A 19,282-nucleotide genomic window follows, 5' to 3' on the forward strand; every position below is an offset into this window, starting at 1 on the left:
GTCGCGACCGCCACTAAGGTGTCACGCCTGAGGTTGAGAACCTGTAGAGAAGCTCATACGTCATCAAACAGCGACGTGACGATTTATTTGGGACCGCAAACGTGAAACGTTGGGTTTTGTGTAGACACAGAAGAAAAGTAAGTCAACATTTTTCCTGCTGTATTTAGTTTTATATTTAGACATAATACCGGAATTGTTCCTCAGACATTCAGTCCTTAGAACCGAACTTCCTCCGTAACTCCGGTCAATACATGAAACGTCACTTACACGTCTGTGTTTTTATGTTGCTAGGTTTATCCGCTTTGGGACGCGGCGCTCTTATCGCCTTGCTTCGGCTCAGTTCTCCTCCTTATGAATCCAGTAATTAGACGGAGCCTTCCTCCGTCAGTGAGAAGCCTCCTGACGGACATCTCTCCAAAGGAGGAGGTGTGGACCGACCTGGAGCCCGAGACAGAGGCTGTAGCCAGGGATGGGATCGTGCTTCCGTCCAGAGCAGCTGGGAAAGGAGAGTTTCTTTCTCCAGCCAAGAACCAAAACGAAAAGATTTCAGTGGACGAGTCTAACGCCAGGATAAGCAGGGCAGTGTGCATGCTGTGTGAATGGAAACACTCTAACTACACCTGTCCACGTTGTAATCTCCAGTACTGCGGCTTGTCCTGCTACCGGAGCCCGGACCACTCCGCCTGCTCCGAGGAGTTTTACAAGGAGTCTGTCCTGCAGGAGCTGAAGGACATGGGGAAAACGGAAGCAGAGGGTAAGAGAAAGATGCAGGAGATTCTGCTGGGACTGAGGCAGAAAGCAGACACGACGCGTGGAGGGATGGAGAGTTTACTAAAAGAAGCAGACATGGTGGGAGAGGAGGAGGAAGAGGCCGTGGAGAAGGTGCAGGTTATGGAGCTCCTGTCCAGGTTGGCAGAGCTTCAGCAGTCTGGAGGGGAGAACGCACCAGAGATGGAGGCCATTATGGGAAAACTCGAGGAGATCGGAGGAGCAGAAGCGACTGCTGACGGTACGGAGGGGGAGCTGGACTTGGCCGAGCGACTGTCGGGGCTGGACATCGACAAGCTCTCAGAGGAGGAGCTGTGGGACCTTCTCAGCAAGGAGGAGCAGGAGAAGTTTGTGGGTCTTTTGAAGCGGGGAGACCTCAGCGGGGTGGTCCCTCTGTGGAAGCCCTGGTGGGAGGAGCACGAGGAGAACGGCAGGCCTCTCATCCAGGTGCTACAGGAAGACGTGAACAAGCTGGAGAAGGGTCACAATGACCAAGTCAAGATATCGCAAGAAGATGACGAGAAAAAGATTCAAGGAGGAAAAAGTAAAGGAAGCTCAGTTAGCGTAAAAGTTCCCTCAATCTCTGCAAATATCCCAAAGCTGAGCTCCTTATGTGCAAATCCATCTCCTCTGGTTTGCTACAGCATAGTAAATGCCCTTTACGGCTTTGCCTTTTCCCTGTCGCTGTTTAACGGTGACACAGATTCACTGATGTTGGAGGTCTGTGACATGACTCTCTCTCTGTCTGAGGCTCTGAGCTCAGGGAAGGTGTTCAACTCTGTCCAGGAGGCCTTGGACTGCGGAGAGGCTCTCGTCCTGCGTGGCGGCTACCTCGACAGGGAGGATCCTCTGGCTCCGGCCAGAGCAGCGGAGGCCGTGGCTCACATCATGACAGGCAGAGACAGACGAGACGCCTCAGGTTACTCCCTGGCAGCCTTGAGCCAGCTGCGTAAGACGCTCTCTAAAGCCAGGGGGAAGCTATCCAAGGAGGGAGAGGAAGGGACGAGGAGGCAGAAGTACTTCCAGGCAAATAAGAAGTGTGAATTCTTTCAAGCATGGGTGAAGGACAACGTCCAGCAGGTTCGCAGACTTGCTGTCGAGCTGTGGAGTGAACACGGTAAAAGAGAGAGCGTGAGAAGTGGCATGGAGAAGGCAAAGACTGTAGTTGAGGAGAACTTGAAGAAAGAAAAGAGGAAAAGAATTAATCTCATTGAGGAGCTGAACTAAAAATATATGTATGTGTTTGTCCAAAGAAGTTATAGTTACATAAAACGTGAAAATTATAATCTGGTCTGTTTGTTCATTTTACACCAATAAATTTTGTTTAATGTGTTGTTTTTGTTGATTAAGACAGTTTCAGGAAGTGACTTTTTTTATGTTCCCAGTTCTATTGATAATCTCCGCCCCGTCCCCCACATATTGCTTTTCCCTATGTTACAAGAAAGTTTTAATTAGTCTTTTCAGGAATATTTCCAGTGGTAAAAACAAAGATAGTTATGGGGAGGAAGTAAAGCAGCCCTACTAATCATTGTTTACTATTAGCTTGTTTTGAAAACTGGAGCTGACTGTCTGAGCAGATAATACAGCTGATTAATAAACTTGTATACATTTTATTCTTCCTATTTTACTCTGTGCAGAATAGAAAAATGTAATGTATACTGCACATCTGGATTAATTTAGCGAGGAAAAATCATGACTGGACATGTACCGGAGCAATCCTCTCACAATCTCACTTTGGAATTAATCAAGATGCTGAGGGTGAAAAATGTTTCAAAAAATCAAAAACAAGTAAAAGATGATGGGAGTCAGTCAGTTTTTATGCAGAATAATACACTGACAATAACATAATGCTGTTATGTGAATAAAATATATTAATGGGGACTAAAGCAAAATTTTTAATGTTTTCCAAATGTTAGTCTTTTTGGAAAGTTCTCATCTACAGACAGGGCAATTGTCCTGAAGTTTCTCTAATTTTAAACCATTGTTTCCATGTTTTATAGTGGAAAATAAAATGTGTCTTGTAAAACTTCCAGAATTATTCACATACGAATAAACTATGTGAAGTAATGTTCACATCTTTATGTTTAAAAGACTGCTGTCTTGCACAGTTGAATTTCTTTCAACCTCCAAATTTTCTTTGTTTTTGCGCCTTTATGGCCCATGTTACATTTTCTTCAAACTGCTATAATATATTCCATGTAATCTGTGTTTTCAATTTGTTGAAAATGTTTTTAACAAAATGCCTATATTACAACTAGCAGATCCTACTACCAGATCCTCACCTATAAGAAGGGGATGTGCCTTATAATGCTAACACCTGGATTTGATAAAATGTTATTTTTATACTTGTGTGTGTGAAAGGTGTCTTCCTTCTGCTTTATACCATTAAAATCTTATTTTTACTGAACAACCTTAACTATTCCGAGAAAAGGACAATTTGTGAAGGTAGCGTTGTTTTTATGGACCATAAAAACATAATGTTATTCAGATTATATTTTATAAGCTTTTTTCTTATTTTTATTTTTTACCATTTTTGTATGATACTGCAAACTTACTTTATTTTGTTATCATATAGGTTGCTATTTGTGATAGCCATATATGCATATATGGCTTACCAAGGAAAAGAGAACGAGACAGCCTGGTTGGTACTCTCGCGAGATTCTTCTCTAAGACTATTGTCACGTGGTGAGGAAGTTCCTTCACGTTGCGACAGAAAACATGGCTGCGCTCTTGAGATCTGCCCGGTTACTTAAGTTTTCTCCTTCAGGTTTGCTCCAGATCCCGGGGAGCAGGAGGAGCGGGGCGCCGCTCAGTCGCTTGTACAGCGGGGTTCTAGTCGGCAGAAGTACCGGCGTCTGCTCCAGACAGCTCGGTCGTGTTTCTGACAGCGTGAGCAGGTATGTTACTGCAGCTTAGCTGGGACCCACGCGTGAAGCAGGGATGTCATTGGGGTTCAATGACAAAGACACAGTAAAATGCCAGGAACAAAATAGCCAAAACCTTTACATGTTAAACCTTAAAACGTGTTGTAATGGAAGCAGTTTAACATGCGCAATTAGCTTTTGTTGGACTTCACAGTAAACATGCCGCCATTTTTATGCAACATTAGACATTTCGTAAGACTGAGACAGCACATATACTGTACATTCCCTCTTTAGCTTGGTATAAGAGCCGTCGTGTTTCTTAATATTATTAAAGACTAACCGCTTTTTCTGTAGCATGTTAGCTTTTAGCATGAGGCTAACTCATCTACGGTGTAATGCTGCAGCATCCAGTCTTTTGTAAATTACTAGTTAACTATATCTGTTTTCTTAATTTATCATATTAAATTAAGTAATAATCGGTAGGTAGTTAGCATTAGAATAATTTATATCATTTGACCACAGACTACTTTAGCATGACTGTCATCCTTCAAGGTCACAGCTCATTTACAAAATCACAAACTGCAAGCCGCTGTGCTTGGTGGAGAATTATCACTGCACACCTGAACACACCGTCCCCACAGTGGTGGCAGTATCATGCTGTGGGAACGGCTTTCTATTGAGGGGCAAGTGAAGCTGTGGCGGACATTGATGGAGATAAATGCAGGACAATCACAAGGAAAAATAAGCTGCAGCGCACAGGAGACCTGGATGGAGGTTCACCTTGCAGCAAGACTTGTGCTGTTTGTATCAAAGCATATTCATATGGATGGCCCAGTCAAAGTACCAACCTAAACTGAATTAAATTGATCTTCACATATGCTCTCCATCCAGACTCGATCCGACAGAGCTTGAGATATATTGTTAAGATGATAGAGACACGTTCCCGAAACGAATGGTAGGTGCAAATAGTATGGACTTCATACAAATTCATGTATGAATGTTTCTTCTGCAAAATATTACAGAAGAAACGCCTTCTGCAATATTTTGCATCGATATATCACATAGAATCTCCATAACATACTGGATTTTGTGGTGGTGACCTTGGAAATAATATGGAATTTATTTCCTGAAGTTTCCCTAAATTTTGGCAGGAGAAAAAGGACACAAATTTAGCAGAGAGAGGACCAACCTGCTGCTTCAACTATACAAAAGCAGCCAATGGTTTTAATAGATGTTAGCAGCTCTAGTGAAACTTGAGCTGATCTTTTAGTTTTGTGACGGGGGGAAAAAAAAATACTTGAATGCTTTCTTTGTTTCCCTTCACCTCATATCCTCCTCAGGTGTGTGTGGCCTCACACAGCCGTGTGTGTGCGCAGCTATGCCGTGGCCACAGAGCAGAAGGACGAGATCGGGCTGGCGGTGCGGTCCAAGCAGGCGCAGCAGTTCGATTGGGCGCTGACCAAGCTGGACAGCTCAGTGAGGAGGACGGGACGCATCACCAAGACCTTGCTGATGCGCATCTTCCATGATATTTGCAGGACAGGTAGGCGGGCAGATCTCAGAAAAGTATGGACTATCCATTACCAGTGTCACACAACAAGCTAAACTACAAGTGTTGGGACATTTTTTTCCCCTTCTGATTTTTGTTTACATCCAACTGCACTTTGTTTCCCGCTCTGCATTCAGGCTATCCCAGCAGTAATCACGCCTTGCTGCTGCTGCGCAGCTGCGGCTCCTTGCTGCCTGAGGTGCCGATGGAGGAGCGAAACGACTTGGCACAACGAGTGTGGAATAAGCTGCAGGAGCTGGGTAAGAAACTGAACCTCGGGTGGCTGGAGAATTCACTGCAAATCTGAGGACAAATTTACCTCCAGCATATGAACATTTATTGGACTTAGGATTACTTAAGTTATTCAAACTATTTGTATAGAAGTATTATTTTTTTTGACATTGTGCTGAATCTGAACATCTGAACATTTTCTCCAGGTGCACAGTATGACGTTAGTCACTACAACGCCTTGCTGAAAGTTTATCTGCAGAATGAATTCAAGTTCTCCCCCACTGACTTTCTGGCTAAAATGGAGGCAGCGAACGTTCAGCCAAACAGAGTAAGTGCAGCATTGAGTAAATCCAGTATGCTGTTGTTTCTTTTAATGTAGAAAAACACATTTTATTGGCTTGATTCCTAAGAAGAACTTTACAATTAAAATATTTTTGTCTTTGCTCTGTATTTTTGTAAAACATTATTGAACTTGCGTTTTTTCCCTTGTTGTAATTTTACTTAATTTTATTTTACATTTTGATTCTTTGATAGCATGCTGCTGTTTCAGTATTTTCTTGTGCAGTGATGCTATAAAACTCAGAATTTTGCACGAACAGGTCACCTACCAGAGACTGATAGCAGCTTACTGCCAGAATGGCGATATCGAGGGAGCCAGGTGAGCAAGTATTGTAGTTTTAGAAAATCTTTCAGATCATTTGATGTACAAAAGAAAAAGTTTTCCAGAAACAATAAAATAGTTAATTAAAACTTTTCATGGGACTCTGAGGCTGGTTATTCCTGACCTCAGCAGAATGTTTTGTCAATTCCCTTACTGTGTTTTTAGCACCTGAATCCAATCAGTTTGTTACTAATCTTTTATTTTGAAAGAACTGAAGCCATTTTGTTTACTTGCATTCATTGATAGCACCATCTTGGGTTTCATGAAGAGCAAAGATTTGCCCATCACAGAAGCCGTTTTCAGCTCTCTGATAACAGGACATTCTCGCGCCGGGTGAGTTTCACAGTTTTTGATCTGTTCATAAAGAACAGATTGTTTTGAAGCAATTTTGTTCTTTTAAAACCTGTTTTTTTTTTATTACTCTGCAGCGATATCGAGAGCGCTGCCAACATCCTGTCTGTGATGCGGGGAGCGGGAGTTGAGCCGAGTCCTGACACATACGTGACGCTGCTGAACGCGTATGGTGAAAAGGGAGATCTGGAGAGTATGAAGAAGGTTTGTGCTTATTGTAATAAATGTTTGATAAGCATGGCTTCCATTTTAAAGCGATCCTGTATCTTCCATCTGCCCTGGTTGACCTTTTCTCCAACGTTCACACCTCCATGTTTCTCTTTCCCCATCCCTCATTTTACTCTCCAACCTTTTCAGACTCTGGAGGCAGCAGAGAGCGCAGACTGCAGCCTGATGGATCGAGACATAATGCAGGTCATTTTAACTCTGGCCAAAGCCGGACAACAGCAACACATACCGGAAATGATCGAGCGTCTAAGGCACGAGAGGGGCTACATACCAGGTAGACAGAAAGAAATATACGTCATGTTTTCTGACAGCAACAAACACTAATATCAGACAAAAATACTGCTGATGTGTTCTGATCATGGAGAGACTGGCTGTTCACCTTCAGTTAATGAAATCTCAGTTTTAGTAGATATCTAAATTTGTCTTTGTTGTTTTGAGTTCACACACATTTTCAAGTCTTTTTCAGGTCTTAAGAAAATGGAGTCTGAAACAAATATCTGTACTTCAAGTCTTTATTCACCGTCTCGTCATCTAGAAGTTGTCCTTTTGTATTGCTTTCCTCCCTCTATTCTTTCTTAGCTTTCATGGTTCCCCCAGAAAACTTGCTAAGCCCGGTGGTTGGGCGCTAGGGCAGTCATTCATCCAGTGGCCCGCTGTCTTTTAGAGTTAAAAAATGTTTAAACTTGACAGGAAATTTTTAAATATCTCTTGATAATTTTGTGTTATTAAAAGATTGGAAGATTAATACTTGAACACCAACTATCAAGTCTTAAAAAATACAAACAGAAAAAAAAAAACAGAAAAAAATAAGCAATGCTTAGCCTGGTGGGGGCACAAGTAAAGTCTGGTGGCCCGCCAGGCTTATATATAATACACTGGGGGAAGCCCTGGCTTTCTTCTCTCTTTATTTTCTTCCTTTTTCGTTTTGTCCTTCTTTACTTTTTGTTTGTTCCTTCCCTAAATTATGTTGCCTATACAACGTGGAAGTGTCATTCATTCATAGTGAACTTTGCTGTTTGGCATTTAAGATGGACTGAAAACTAATCAAATATTTGCTCCTAAATTGTATAGGAACTCTGTTTTTGTCAGTAAACATGGCCGACAGCCAAGCAAAATAATTTTGTGGCCAAATGTCCTCCTTCATGTCCTTCCAGATGCCATGAACTTGTGTCTGAGCCTCATCACCCAGGGACATGAAGATACAGCGTTTAGCCTCCTGAAGACATTCCCTACTCTCCAGTCGGAAACGAATGACTCGTCCATCCTCGGAAACTTCTTCCTCAGACACTGCGTGAACATGGATACGGTACAGCAGAACTCAAACTTCCCCTAATCCTGTCAAAAAAACCCTGTCGGATCACAGTTTACCATCCACTGTAAATAACGAGCATAATTGTCATGTACCTGCTCGTTTGACTAACGTTTCAGGCGCTGGAGAAGGTTGTCCGCTACTGCAAAGAGCTGCAGGAGTTGAACCTTCACACCTCGTCGTTCACCTTCACTCTCTCGTGCGCCCTAGAGGCCCAAAAACTTGGTAAATCAGTCGACTAAATCTACTCATGTCCTCCAATTTGTATTTTATCGATAACCAAATAATTTTGTCTGCTTTCCTCTTTTGTAGGGATGTCTTTGGAGCTGATGAAGACAGTGAAGGAGCAGAACTTGCCTGTTAGGCCTCATTACTTCTGGCCTCTTCTTACTCAGCCTTTGAAGGAGAACAACGTCGCTGGTACAAACACACATGCAAACACAGACAGTTCTGAACGTCTCATCAGTCCATTATTAAAAAAGAGTTGTTCTATTGTTCCACAGTGAGAGCTTAAGACACTGTTATAACAGGATAATTTGTAGCAGAACATTTCTCTACAGCTGGAATCGGCTCATTTTCCACCTGATTCGTCCTTACTAGTAACCAGCTGGTCGAAAACTCAATCTTTTCAGTGATTACACCACACCTGAGTGCTATTAGGTCACGCTAGCAAGAACACTCTTTAGTGTCGAAGGTTTTACTTAGGAAAGAAGACTCAAAGTTGGCTATTATTAGTATCGGGAGGTGTTTAAAAATAAAGTCAACAGTAACTCAGAGATGAAAGAACCGATTTCCTGTTCATTCTGTCTGATTATTACTTTAAATAGATGATGCATCAGTGTGTACCAGGAAGGCAAGGTGTATTTAGTTTTTTTTCTGACTTTTGGCTGTTTTGATCTTGTCACCATGATTGCATATTAGCTTTGTTTTCATTCAATTGTGATTCAAATTTTAAGCAAACTGTTTAAAATTTTTGCAAAAAAAAAAAAACAAGAAAGAAAAAGCTAATTATTTGTTTCCATCTATTGGTTTGGAGCAAATCAACCAGACTAAGCAAAGTGTAATTACATCAAATGTGAACGTTGCCCATTACAAAGTAAAAGTTTACTGTTACTTTGTAAGCTGTAATGAAGAGGAAAATGTTTGTTAGATAAGAACGTCTTTGGCAAATATGTTCCCAGCTTCCGTTTAGCACTTTAACTCTACTTTAACTCTACTTTGGAAAAGCCAAAACCCACCAAACCTCCAACTTTTTTCCAAAACTGAGGAAATTATTTTCAAATTTAGCTGTTTCTGTTTGTGTTATTTCAAAATACACATTAAATGACGAAACACTGCTGCTATTCAGATAAAAAAGCACAAGAAAAAGATTTTATCCCTCAGTTTTTTTTTGTGCTAACTTTTTGGCTGTAACCTTTTTAGAAATCACTTCTCCTGTAAAAAGGAGAGATCCTTGGTGTTTGTGTCAGTTGTTCCAATATAGGGGAACAATTGTGTCTTCCTAAATGACCGCTATTATTTCTCACAGTTGTACCAAATCAAGATACGTTTAGCTTCATGTGTAAATTGTTTGTTGATGTGATGAAGCCCTAAGAGAAAGTAAAAACTTCTGCATCTGAATAAAATAAAAAAGCTCCTTTTTTTTCTGAGGGCGTAGAGGGGATTATAACATCTTCTGTACCAGAAAGAGCTTTTAAAGGGGAGTTTTTACTCAAATATTAATGACCTTTGAGAGCGAACCAGCTGGGACAGATTTCACCAGGCTGGGCAAGTTGAGGGGCAAAAAGAGATTGTCCATGCAACCCAGGAGTTAAAACAAACACGTGCACAAACACGTCCGTGCTAACACACACTGTGGCCTCTCTAGAGAAGTTCTTGAAAATATCCTAACTTTCCATCCAGTTTGACTCCCAGAAAGCGCTTTCAGACATGAATTTCATGTTTCTGCAACTCTCCCTGACGTCCAGTCACTCTTTAGTTGCAAGCTTCTGGTTGTGTGGCCTTGCTAAACAGTTTTAGTTTTCTTCTTGCATCAATATTTTCCTTAACATTTTTTTTGGAAACACATTTGCAGAAGTATAAGAATAACAGCAACAAACCACAACATTTTTTTTTATTTTGCATTTAACGGAGCTCCAGTTGAGAAAATATTTTCCATGATAGACTTAGTTTTAAACTAAAAATATCCTTTAATGCATTTAGGCTTCTACTTGGACTGGGGCATTTCAGTACTTGAATAGTATTGAAATGAGTCCTTCCTTTAATCTAAACCATAGCATTTTAGCTCTGGTTGCATCTTTAGAGTTGTTGTCCTTCTGAAGGATGACCTGCTGACCAATGCCATGGTAAGATAGCCTAAGCTGTCTTGTTAGGTGTTTTGCTTCAGTGGGTTTCTTCAGTTCTTTTGTCTTTATCTGTCCCTTACTGTGATTGCACACAGGATACTGTGAGTTCTTTGCTCGGTTTCTGGACTATTGATATAAACGAGTTATTTTGATAATAGAATAGAATTACTTTATTCATCCCAGCAGGGAAATTATTTCGCAGTTACAGCAGCATAGAGACAAGACACACAACAACCACCACTGAGTAGCAATGTAGACAAAATAAAAATAAAATATAACATGCTGTCAATATAAAAAGCAGCTTAGAGCAGTCCTTGCAAAGATTCAAAAAATGCAGATACAGTATGTATATGTAAATATATGTACAGCAAGTGTGCCACAGTGCAGTTGTGCAAAATTGGACTGATTAGTGCAGAACAATGATTTAGCTTTTATTGTACAGTGAGATGGCATGTGGCAGGAAGGATTTCCTGTATCTGTCCCTACGACAGCGGAGCTGGAGCAGCCTATGTGAGAAGGTGCTCCGCTGTCTGTCCACTGGAGAGGGTGCCGTTTATTGTCCATAATAGACAGAACCTTCTTCAGTGTCCTCCTCTCCACCACAGTTTCCAGGGACTCCGGCCTTAGTATCAGTACAGAGCCAGCTTTCCTGATGATTTTGTCCAGTCTATTAGAGTCGCTGGCTCTGATGCTGCTTCCCCAACACACAGCAGGCAAATTAGTTGCCTGAGGTTGACGGTTGTCTCTCTTGATTTCCTCCCATTAGACGTTAAAGCTACTTTCTAGTTGAAGTGAAGTCAAAGAATAATCCTACAAGCAGAAACCAAAGATTAGCTCTGCTGCACTTTTTTTCATGTATGTGGCCGGGATCCAGATTTTCAACTTCACTGGTCCTGTCATTTTCTGGCAGGTAATAAATCATTTTTCTGTCAGAAAACGATTTATTTTGATACTCGAGCAGAAGTGGCTGCTACATAGGGAAAACAACACTCTTCAATGTAGTAGTTGTTACTGAACAAAGGAGGAGGGTGAGTAGCCAATGTAAAAAGCTATTTAAAATGAAACTATAATTTTCTACTTGTCTACAGTTCTGTCTGACTGACAGAGTGGGTCACATTACAGGTTGCTCTTTTACCCTTTTTAGTTTCCAAACTCTGCGTGCTAAAAATAGATTTCTGCTACATATTAGACATTTCCTTCCTGTTTATTGAATATAAATCTGCTAAGAGCAATAAAGAATTGTTTTTGCTTTTTAATGTTAACATGAACAGACATGAGTGAGGTTTCATTGACTCTAATTGACAGTCCAAACCAAAATGAAAATAATTTGTTAAAATATGCAACAATTTAGGTTCCTCAGAACCAGCTACGTTAAGAAGTCCTCCACATTGCCGTTTCTGAAATTGGGCCGGTATGAGAAATCATCTCGTTCACAGATAGCGGGCATCTCGAGACTTGTCAGGACTCACAACTCATTAGCTGGCGCGTTCTGTCGACTGCGCTCGGCAGCAGTTTGGTTTTTAAGTGCTACATGTTTGCAGAGCTCTCTTTGGTCTTTTTTGAAGCAATTAATAAGTGATGGATTTTTTTTCTTTCTTACTTTCTTTCCTCTCTATTTCGCCGGCCAGTTGATGGCATTGGAGCTGGCAGGGCAGGCGAAAACCGGCGAGGCCGGTGTTGCGCCGCGGCAAATTGAATCTTCCGTGTGGTCGAGACTTATTCCCAGTCTGACTGGTGAGACAGCTCTGTGCGAACGCATGCAACTCGACAGTCTTAAGCTCCGACCGCACAGTCGGACAGCATCCATTTACGTATCGCCATTCGGAAGGGAGGAAGGAAGAAAGAAAGGAAAGTGGAGAAACTTCTCCCTCGCTCACACTTGCTTGTTTCCGACAGTGTTTGCCTTAATCCTCATGAATCATGCAATATCTCTCCCCCTTCTTCTTCTCCCGCACATTCATTGGTTGCATGAGGCGCTTGTGTGTGCGTGCGTGTGTGTGTGAGGGGGTGGATATGACTTTCGGAGGGCAGTGCAGGTGATGTGACTGATGCAGAGTGACTTGATTTCATGTAAATGCGAGCGCTCTGAGGGAATTCACTTTCGATTACGCGCCCCACTGTGCATGGCCCATGAAATATTAAGCGTCGTGTCACTTTTTGTCCACAGGTGTCACTAGCGGGCAGAGAGGCCTGAGCTGAGGAATGGGAGGGGATCTTGCGGGGGAGGAAGAGGGAGAAAAAAATCCCCTCACATGTTGAAGAGGTGTGGATTTGGTGGGTTTAGCGAAAGCATATGCTCGGCCGTTCTCGCCACCTGCCGCCAGCTAGTCACTGCTTGTCAGTCCTTGTGACACAATGTTGTCTTATAAGTTGTGACACAGCAGGGCCAGTGAAAGAGAGGGAGAGAGGATCTCTCTCTCACCTTGCATGTTTTGGGTAAAATCCTCGATTGGTCTGTTTTCCTTCCTGGTGAAAACCTTGTAACAAAATAGCATCAAGTTGCTTTACCTGAGCTCTTCCTGAACATTCTTCACACTTTTCATTGCAAATCACCTATTGTGGAAGTCAATTCTCCTCTTTTGTTTTTTTTTCTTTTTTTTTTTCCACAAACTGCTTTTGCCTTCTAGCAACAAAGTCTACCTTGAGTAAATCATAGGCGAAGAGAAATGGGCCGGACAGATGGTGTTGGATGAGAAAGGAAAGGGGAAGTGACAGGTACTCATGTCCAAGGACGGGACGAGATGACAGCCACCGGTTCACTCCGCTCTTCTTCTCCCTCTCGTGTGTCCTCACTTCCCCGTCTTTGACAGTTAACCTGGAGACACGAGGCTGATGGTGATATCTTGTGACCACTGCCATGCTTAACTCACTACTTTGATACTTCTTGCCTGGATAGAACGTCCCGTCTTTCTGGAGATGTCTCTGGTCTTCACAGCTCTTCTTCGTGCCAAAATCGGTTTGTAAATTTCTCAGATAGCAGAGAAAACAATAGTGGTTATTTAAATAAAGGAGAGAGCGTTTGATGTAATGGTGACAACAGATCCATCATGTTCCTTCTTGGACAGAGGTTAAAAGTTCACAAAGATGAGTAAATAGCTTTTATTTTTCTTCTGAAATACATTGAACCTTTCTTTTGAAGTTATGCTTTCTCTCGCTCCGTCGCAGCCTGAATAGACCACATCCTTCCCAGCACAAAGCTGCTTTTCCGTCATAGTTAAACACGTCACTGACTCAGAAAATAGCAGAAATGATTCTTTAGTTATTTTGTCACCAACAATCAGCAGGGTCCTTTCTGCATGTTTTTCTGAAACACATCTCCAAGAAGTCTCTAACAAACTGAAGGAAAAAAAACAATCATAATCAAACCTTACTGCATTTGTTTATCAAATTATTTTTATACTTTTTTTCATTTAACAGTGAAAGACAGTTTTCACTCTTCACAAGAATTATTCCACACGGGAATCCCTCTAACTGAACCACAGTTTAATATTTGTCCTAACTTTTAGTTATTTTAAAACAAATCTTTCATTCTTAATTCAGAGTTTCTTTAATTTCAAATTACTTCTGTATACACCTGGGAAGGAGTTTATTGGGTAGTTAACTTTCCGTAACATGAAGGTGCAGTTCTTACAACTAAAGTTTGACTACAGATTTTTTCCATAATCCAGATATTGTACACATTTATTGCTTTGGATAGTTTGGAAATTGATCGTGGGTCCCATTCCTTCCCCAAAGAAAGGGGGGAAGAAAATAAAAAATTTTACTTTTTATTTTAGCCAAATAAAAAGTAACATGACTCATCTTGAAGAATATTAGAGATGTCCTCTAAATCTTTAAATGTTGGGACTCAAAGCCGAGCAAAGAAACACTTGGGTTCAAAAGGTTAAAAGCTTCTTTGATGAGAAAAAAAAAGAAAAAACTCCACAAGCTCTCATTGCGTGAATGAAAAAGTGCTGATGATCATGGAAGCTCATGTCTGGAAGACGAGAAGCACGTGAGGAACGTCCGGCTTCCGCATTTAAACCTCCTGCTCTCCATTCACTTGTTTTTCTGTCTGTTTGGCTCAGCGTGAAATTGATTATGGATTATTCAGGAAGATGGCAGGTGCTCCCTCTCTCCGTTCACAAAAAAGGACGGATGGAAGCGATGAGAGGGGTAAGAATGAAGCGATGGATGGCAGAGTGGATGGGGATACTCCATTGAGAAGAAAGGGGAAAATTGTTTGTTTACTTTTTTTTGAAAGATGGCTAGATGGATACTGGGAGAAGTGGATGAATGAGCGATATGAAGGGAAGAGAAGTCTGAATGGATGAAGTGGCTCAGGTACCTCTACCTGGGATAATGCAGGCCAGCCGCAGGTTTTAATGGCATATAAAAGCCCAGAACTCATCTTTTATTGATGCAAAGAGCCTGACAGGTGAACACACAAACACAAGCATCTCTCTATCTCTATATATACAACATAAGCTTGTGTGAACTAGAGGAAGCACTTAAGGATAGTTTTCTGCACATGAAGAGGTATTAGTAATATTGATAACGCTGCATAACACGAGGTCATGTGTCCTGGCTCTCTTAGGCCTCTGCCTTTTACGGGGCACGCTCCGAGACACGACTCAGAGTGTTGAGCAGCTTTTCCATATGCATGCGGTGGCTTTGGCCAACTTTCCTGGGGCAGGACCTCAGGGTTCTGCTGGAGAGCAGGGTGCAAGAGTCCATTTGAGGCCAAGTGTGTGTCTATGCCCACATATGTTTCCCAAGCAGCCTGGTTTTGGAGGGCAACAGAGCCATTAGCATTATAACAGTCAAGGGTGTGGAGTACGTCCACAGCTGCAGGCTGGAACGTGAGAGTGAGTGGAGAAAAGTGTGTGCAGTATTTGACTGTAAGACATGCAAGAGTCGCTTTAGGTGAACATGCATGAAGTTAGGTTTTTAAATTTTTTATTTTTTAAAGCGGAAGCGGGCCAGTAAATTCTTACTGTATGACAATCTCGAGTGAAAACACCAGTTTTGTACAGAGAAGATTAAAGATTACAGATTAAAACCTACAAAATAATGCAGCTTAATTTTTTTTAAACAGAAAAGTAAAAATTATTCATTGGTATGGCTGGTTACATAATATACTGTATCATATTGATTATCCTTGGTGTATTATTTAAAAACTATTTGGTAATTTGATTAGGGATTGTTGATATATGTTTAAAATGTCATCACAAGATTCTTGCAAAGATGAGTGATGACAAAAAGTGTTTAAAAGTTTATTGTTGTTTGTGACAGTGCATCTGCCACAGTATAAAATCAGACCGCTGCAACACAAACACTGCTATTAAAATTAAAAATCTATAGCAAATACCTACTCCAGAACATCAGCTAAAATTAATTTGCGCGCTATATTTACATGCAATCATGTTTTGTTTTTTTAATTTATGTATATTAAATAAATAAATATATAATAATAAGAAACTATGCTAGAGGAAAGAGTAAAAATCCCAACCACACCAGTAGATAGTTTGTCATTATTATGATTGAAAACACTTTTTGTTACGGCAAATTATATATTTACCCACCTCAGATTTTGAGGCAAACTTAAGCAAAAAAACAAAACAAAAAAACACTCGCCCTATTTGGGTGTAGTGCTAAAGTACACAGGGTGATGGGCAGGTGTTGTTTAGCTCCCACTACACAGCCCAGCCGTTTGCATCGAGTTTTGTGTTTTTGTTGTAACAATCCGTCATACTGAGCATGCATGTAGCGACAGTGGAGAGGAAACACTCTCCTTTAACAGGAAGAAACCTCCAGCAGAACCAGAGCCTGACTCAAAAAAAAGCACAGATGCTCTGTGTCAGGATTACTCTATATGTTGAAACAAACGTTTTAAGATGACTTTCAAGCAGAGTTAAAAGTTATGTTAAAACTTTTAACATTACACAGATTTTGGGAGTCTGTGATGTTTTCTGTCTTTACATTTTTCATGATTCAATTCTTCTTGAAGATTATAAAATGTAAATTTTTCTGTGTTTTTGTTGGTTGTAGGTGTGGTGGAGGTGGTGAAAGGCATGACCAGACTCGGTGTCTCCCCCGACCTGGAGACATTAGCCACCTACATCCTCCCCGTGTTCCCCAGCTTGGAGGCCGCACTTAAAACCCTCCAGGTGATCGCTAAAGTCTCGATACGATCTCCAATGCTCGCCGAAAGGTTTTTAGTGACACACAAAATAAAACAAAAAACGCTGTTGTCTGTTCAGGATTCGGGCGTCTCTGTGGACTCCGAGGCCTTTGTGTGCGCAGAGATTCGGACACTGGCTGCTAGCAACCTGGCTAAAGTTTATACCTTAAGTAAGTCGACACACATTGACTCTAATGGAGTTTTTAATAAAGTCTGAAGAATCTCTGCACCATCTTGAGCATTCGTCATCATAGAAGTTGCAGCTTTGCCTACAGGCTGATTGGCACACACACATTCACATTTGCCCTCCAACACCTCTGTGCTCATCAGGCCTTTTAAGGGATTAGTCTGTGTGAATTTGTAAAGAGCAAGAGCGAGGAGAGGTCCGTTCAGCAGAGGGGCGAGATATGAAGGGCTCCTAAATTATGGATAGCTGCTCCTGTTTTCTGTCTTTCATCTTTTAGCCTCACTGCAACGTATGTGTCTCAGTTTAATCCCTGCGACCTGCCTGATTATGGTAAATTGTGTTTTATATCACCTTTTACAGAAAAAAAGTGACTTATAAGCATAGAGAAACTAAAAATACAAATGAAAAGACAAAAGCAAATTAAAGAGATAATAAAAAACATGTATAAAAATCTTGAGAAAAAAATAATTTATAAATTGAATGTGTTCGACTACTTTTTAAATGAATCTCCACAACAACGTAAAGAGAGAGGGACAGGGTAATTATAAGAATTGTGAATAATTATTCACAATTCATTCATGAAGGAACTGAAAGTTATAGTTAAGATTTAAAATTGAACTGTCAACCTGTGCAGATCCATTCAGGACTGATTCATTCTAGTTAAAAGTTTTGAGTAAAGTGAGTAAGAGCTTCTTTGTCAAATGAGAAAAGTACGAATAATAATTAAAAGTATTTTTCTGTGGAAACAAAGAGACAATCGCTAGAATACGTTCTGTCCTAAATAAATGGAAAAAAATGGAAATTGACAGAGCAAATAAATAAATAAATTTGTTTCCCTTTTAAAATGTGCATGATTTTCCAGTGAAAAATAATCAGAAAATCGTTAGGCACTCACTTTCTGGCATACTTCTCACAGTACTTTAACAAAAACGTCACAGAAGATGTAATTTTCTGCCATTCTGTAAAAACCCATGACAACCTCATTTCATTCCTTAGCAGTCGGTTCATTCCTCCCATTATCCCTCCCATTATTATTTTTGTTTTTGATGCCAAAAGAACATTCCACAGATGTCTACCAATTCCTTTAAGTTGTAGAAATTTTATCCCGGATACTTTACTTTAAAATCAAGAGCAGTGGGTTTTGAAAAAACGAGTTGCTTTACTGTTTTTTTAACCTCTTTCCAGTAATTCAGAACCTCAAGCTCCTGTTTTGAATCCAGCTTCCTTTGTTTTGGAAATATGTCTCAAATGAAATGTTTCATTGACACCGATTGGTCAAAAACACCACCTAATTTCCTTAAGTTAGGCTTGATGCTAGATTTTAAATGATCAGACTGTTGCCTGATGACATAAATTGACAATCAGACTCTCTGTCTTCTCAGATCTGCTGTTTTTCTTTAACATTTCTTCGTTTCCTTTCTCCACCTCAGTATCGGATCCCTCTTTCCCACCTCTGGACCTCGGTTTTTTCCGCGGTAGCCTCATCTCCGGCTTCAGAAAGTGAGTCAATTAGCCCCTTCCTCTGTTTGTCTTCCCATTTTCTGCATCACTTCTGACACATTCTGAATTTTTTACATATTTGGCCCCTCGGAGCCCCAGCCTGGGGTTTTGCTATGGAGGTCACTGCAGCATATGCTGCGAGTGTGTGTGTGTGTGGGTGTGTGTGTGCGTGTGTGTGAACGTGACATGTGTGGCCCATCGCACCATCCACCGACGTCTGTGCGCCCGGGCAGCTGCAGGGAGAAACGCTGCATCACGCAGACTTACGCGGGTGCCTCATACATATGGAGGCCCTCGCCCCTCATGCGTTCGCCCCAAAGCACCGTGGGAGATATGCAAATGAGCAGATGCCCACCACTATTGCCCCCTCTGACTTCTGCGCTGGTTGCGTTTTTCCCTCACTCTCTCCGACACACCAGGGCTGAGCCTTAGGACCAGCGTCTGACTCGCAGGCATTCGTTGAAGGGGTGTTTATGAATATTTACAGTTTAGCACTACACGGCTGCACAAAAACACTCGGGCCCCCGAGCGACGCTGGAAGTGAACCGAGCAGTAAAGTGCTGACTTCCCTGCGGGGACTGAAGTTATTTTCTTTCACTGAGCAAAAATTCGATTACTTAGGCTCAACTTTATGCTCTTGGTTCAGCCTGTCCAAGTTCTTTATGTGCAGTGCCTAGCAAAAGGGTTTTGTCTTTAATTTTCGTTCTGATAAATAAAAACTCAATAGTGTCCGGGCCTGTGATGATAACAAACCTTGCTGGATGATAATTTGTCCCATAAATTATTATGATAAATTATAATGTTGTTGTTTAGAAGCCATTTTCAAGTAATATCTTGATAATGGCATAGTAATGCCTCAAAGACAGAGAAACTTAGTTTTTTTTTGAAGATCACTTCACACTTTAACTGGAAAATATTTTAAGTATCCAACATAAAAAACAATAAATAATATGTAAAAAAAACACACACACACACAATCAAAACCATAAATAAAATAGATTATAAGCCTTTGTAAATAAAATTACCCCCCAAAAAAGGTTAATGATCAGAATGGAAATGATCAATTTCATTTTATTTTGGCATACGATTAATTAACAGTGGTAATGGCTTCCTGCTTTGTTTTTTT

At 41.0% G+C, this 19,282-nt stretch overlaps 2 protein-coding genes across 2 annotated transcripts in view; both read left to right on the top strand.

Annotated features, from left to right (window-relative positions):
* Positions 1-2,861, top strand: znhit2 (zinc finger, HIT-type containing 2). The gene is made up of 2 exons (XM_028007980.1): positions 1-137; positions 292-2,861. Exon 2 carries the CDS (start codon positions 352-354, stop codon positions 1,993-1,995), a length of 1,644 nt encoding a protein of 547 aa, XP_027863781.1. The 5' UTR covers positions 1-137; positions 292-351; the 3' UTR covers positions 1,996-2,861.
* Positions 2,862-3,449: 588 nt separating this feature from the next.
* The window catches only part of lrpprc (leucine-rich pentatricopeptide repeat containing), a 71,338-nt gene continuing 55,505 nt past the window's right edge, over positions 3,450-19,282 (top strand). Inside the window, exons 1-14 of the mRNA XM_028007357.1 lie at positions 3,450-3,665; positions 4,973-5,175; positions 5,319-5,441; positions 5,619-5,740; positions 6,012-6,070; positions 6,320-6,406; positions 6,502-6,628; positions 6,782-6,926; positions 7,807-7,958; positions 8,081-8,186; positions 8,274-8,381; positions 16,337-16,455; positions 16,549-16,639; positions 18,087-18,156. Coding sequence (XP_027863158.1) covers positions 3,487-3,665; positions 4,973-5,175; positions 5,319-5,441; positions 5,619-5,740; positions 6,012-6,070; positions 6,320-6,406; positions 6,502-6,628; positions 6,782-6,926; positions 7,807-7,958; positions 8,081-8,186; positions 8,274-8,381; positions 16,337-16,455; positions 16,549-16,639; positions 18,087-18,156 — 1,691 coding nt within the window. The 5' untranslated portion in view covers positions 3,450-3,486. The remainder of the gene's footprint in view (positions 3,666-4,972; positions 5,176-5,318; positions 5,442-5,618; positions 5,741-6,011; positions 6,071-6,319; positions 6,407-6,501; positions 6,629-6,781; positions 6,927-7,806; positions 7,959-8,080; positions 8,187-8,273; positions 8,382-16,336; positions 16,456-16,548; positions 16,640-18,086; positions 18,157-19,282) is intronic.

This window comes from Xiphophorus couchianus, chromosome 22 (assembly GCF_001444195.1).
Source record: "Xiphophorus couchianus chromosome 22, X_couchianus-1.0, whole genome shotgun sequence".
Classification (NCBI taxonomy): domain Eukaryota; kingdom Metazoa; phylum Chordata; class Actinopteri; order Cyprinodontiformes; family Poeciliidae; genus Xiphophorus; species Xiphophorus couchianus.

Excerpts from the sequence above, each read along its gene's own strand:
- znhit2 (XM_028007980.1), top strand. The coding sequence starts at position 352 with ATGAATCCAGTAATTAGACGGAGCCTTCCTCCGTCAGTGAGAAGCCTC.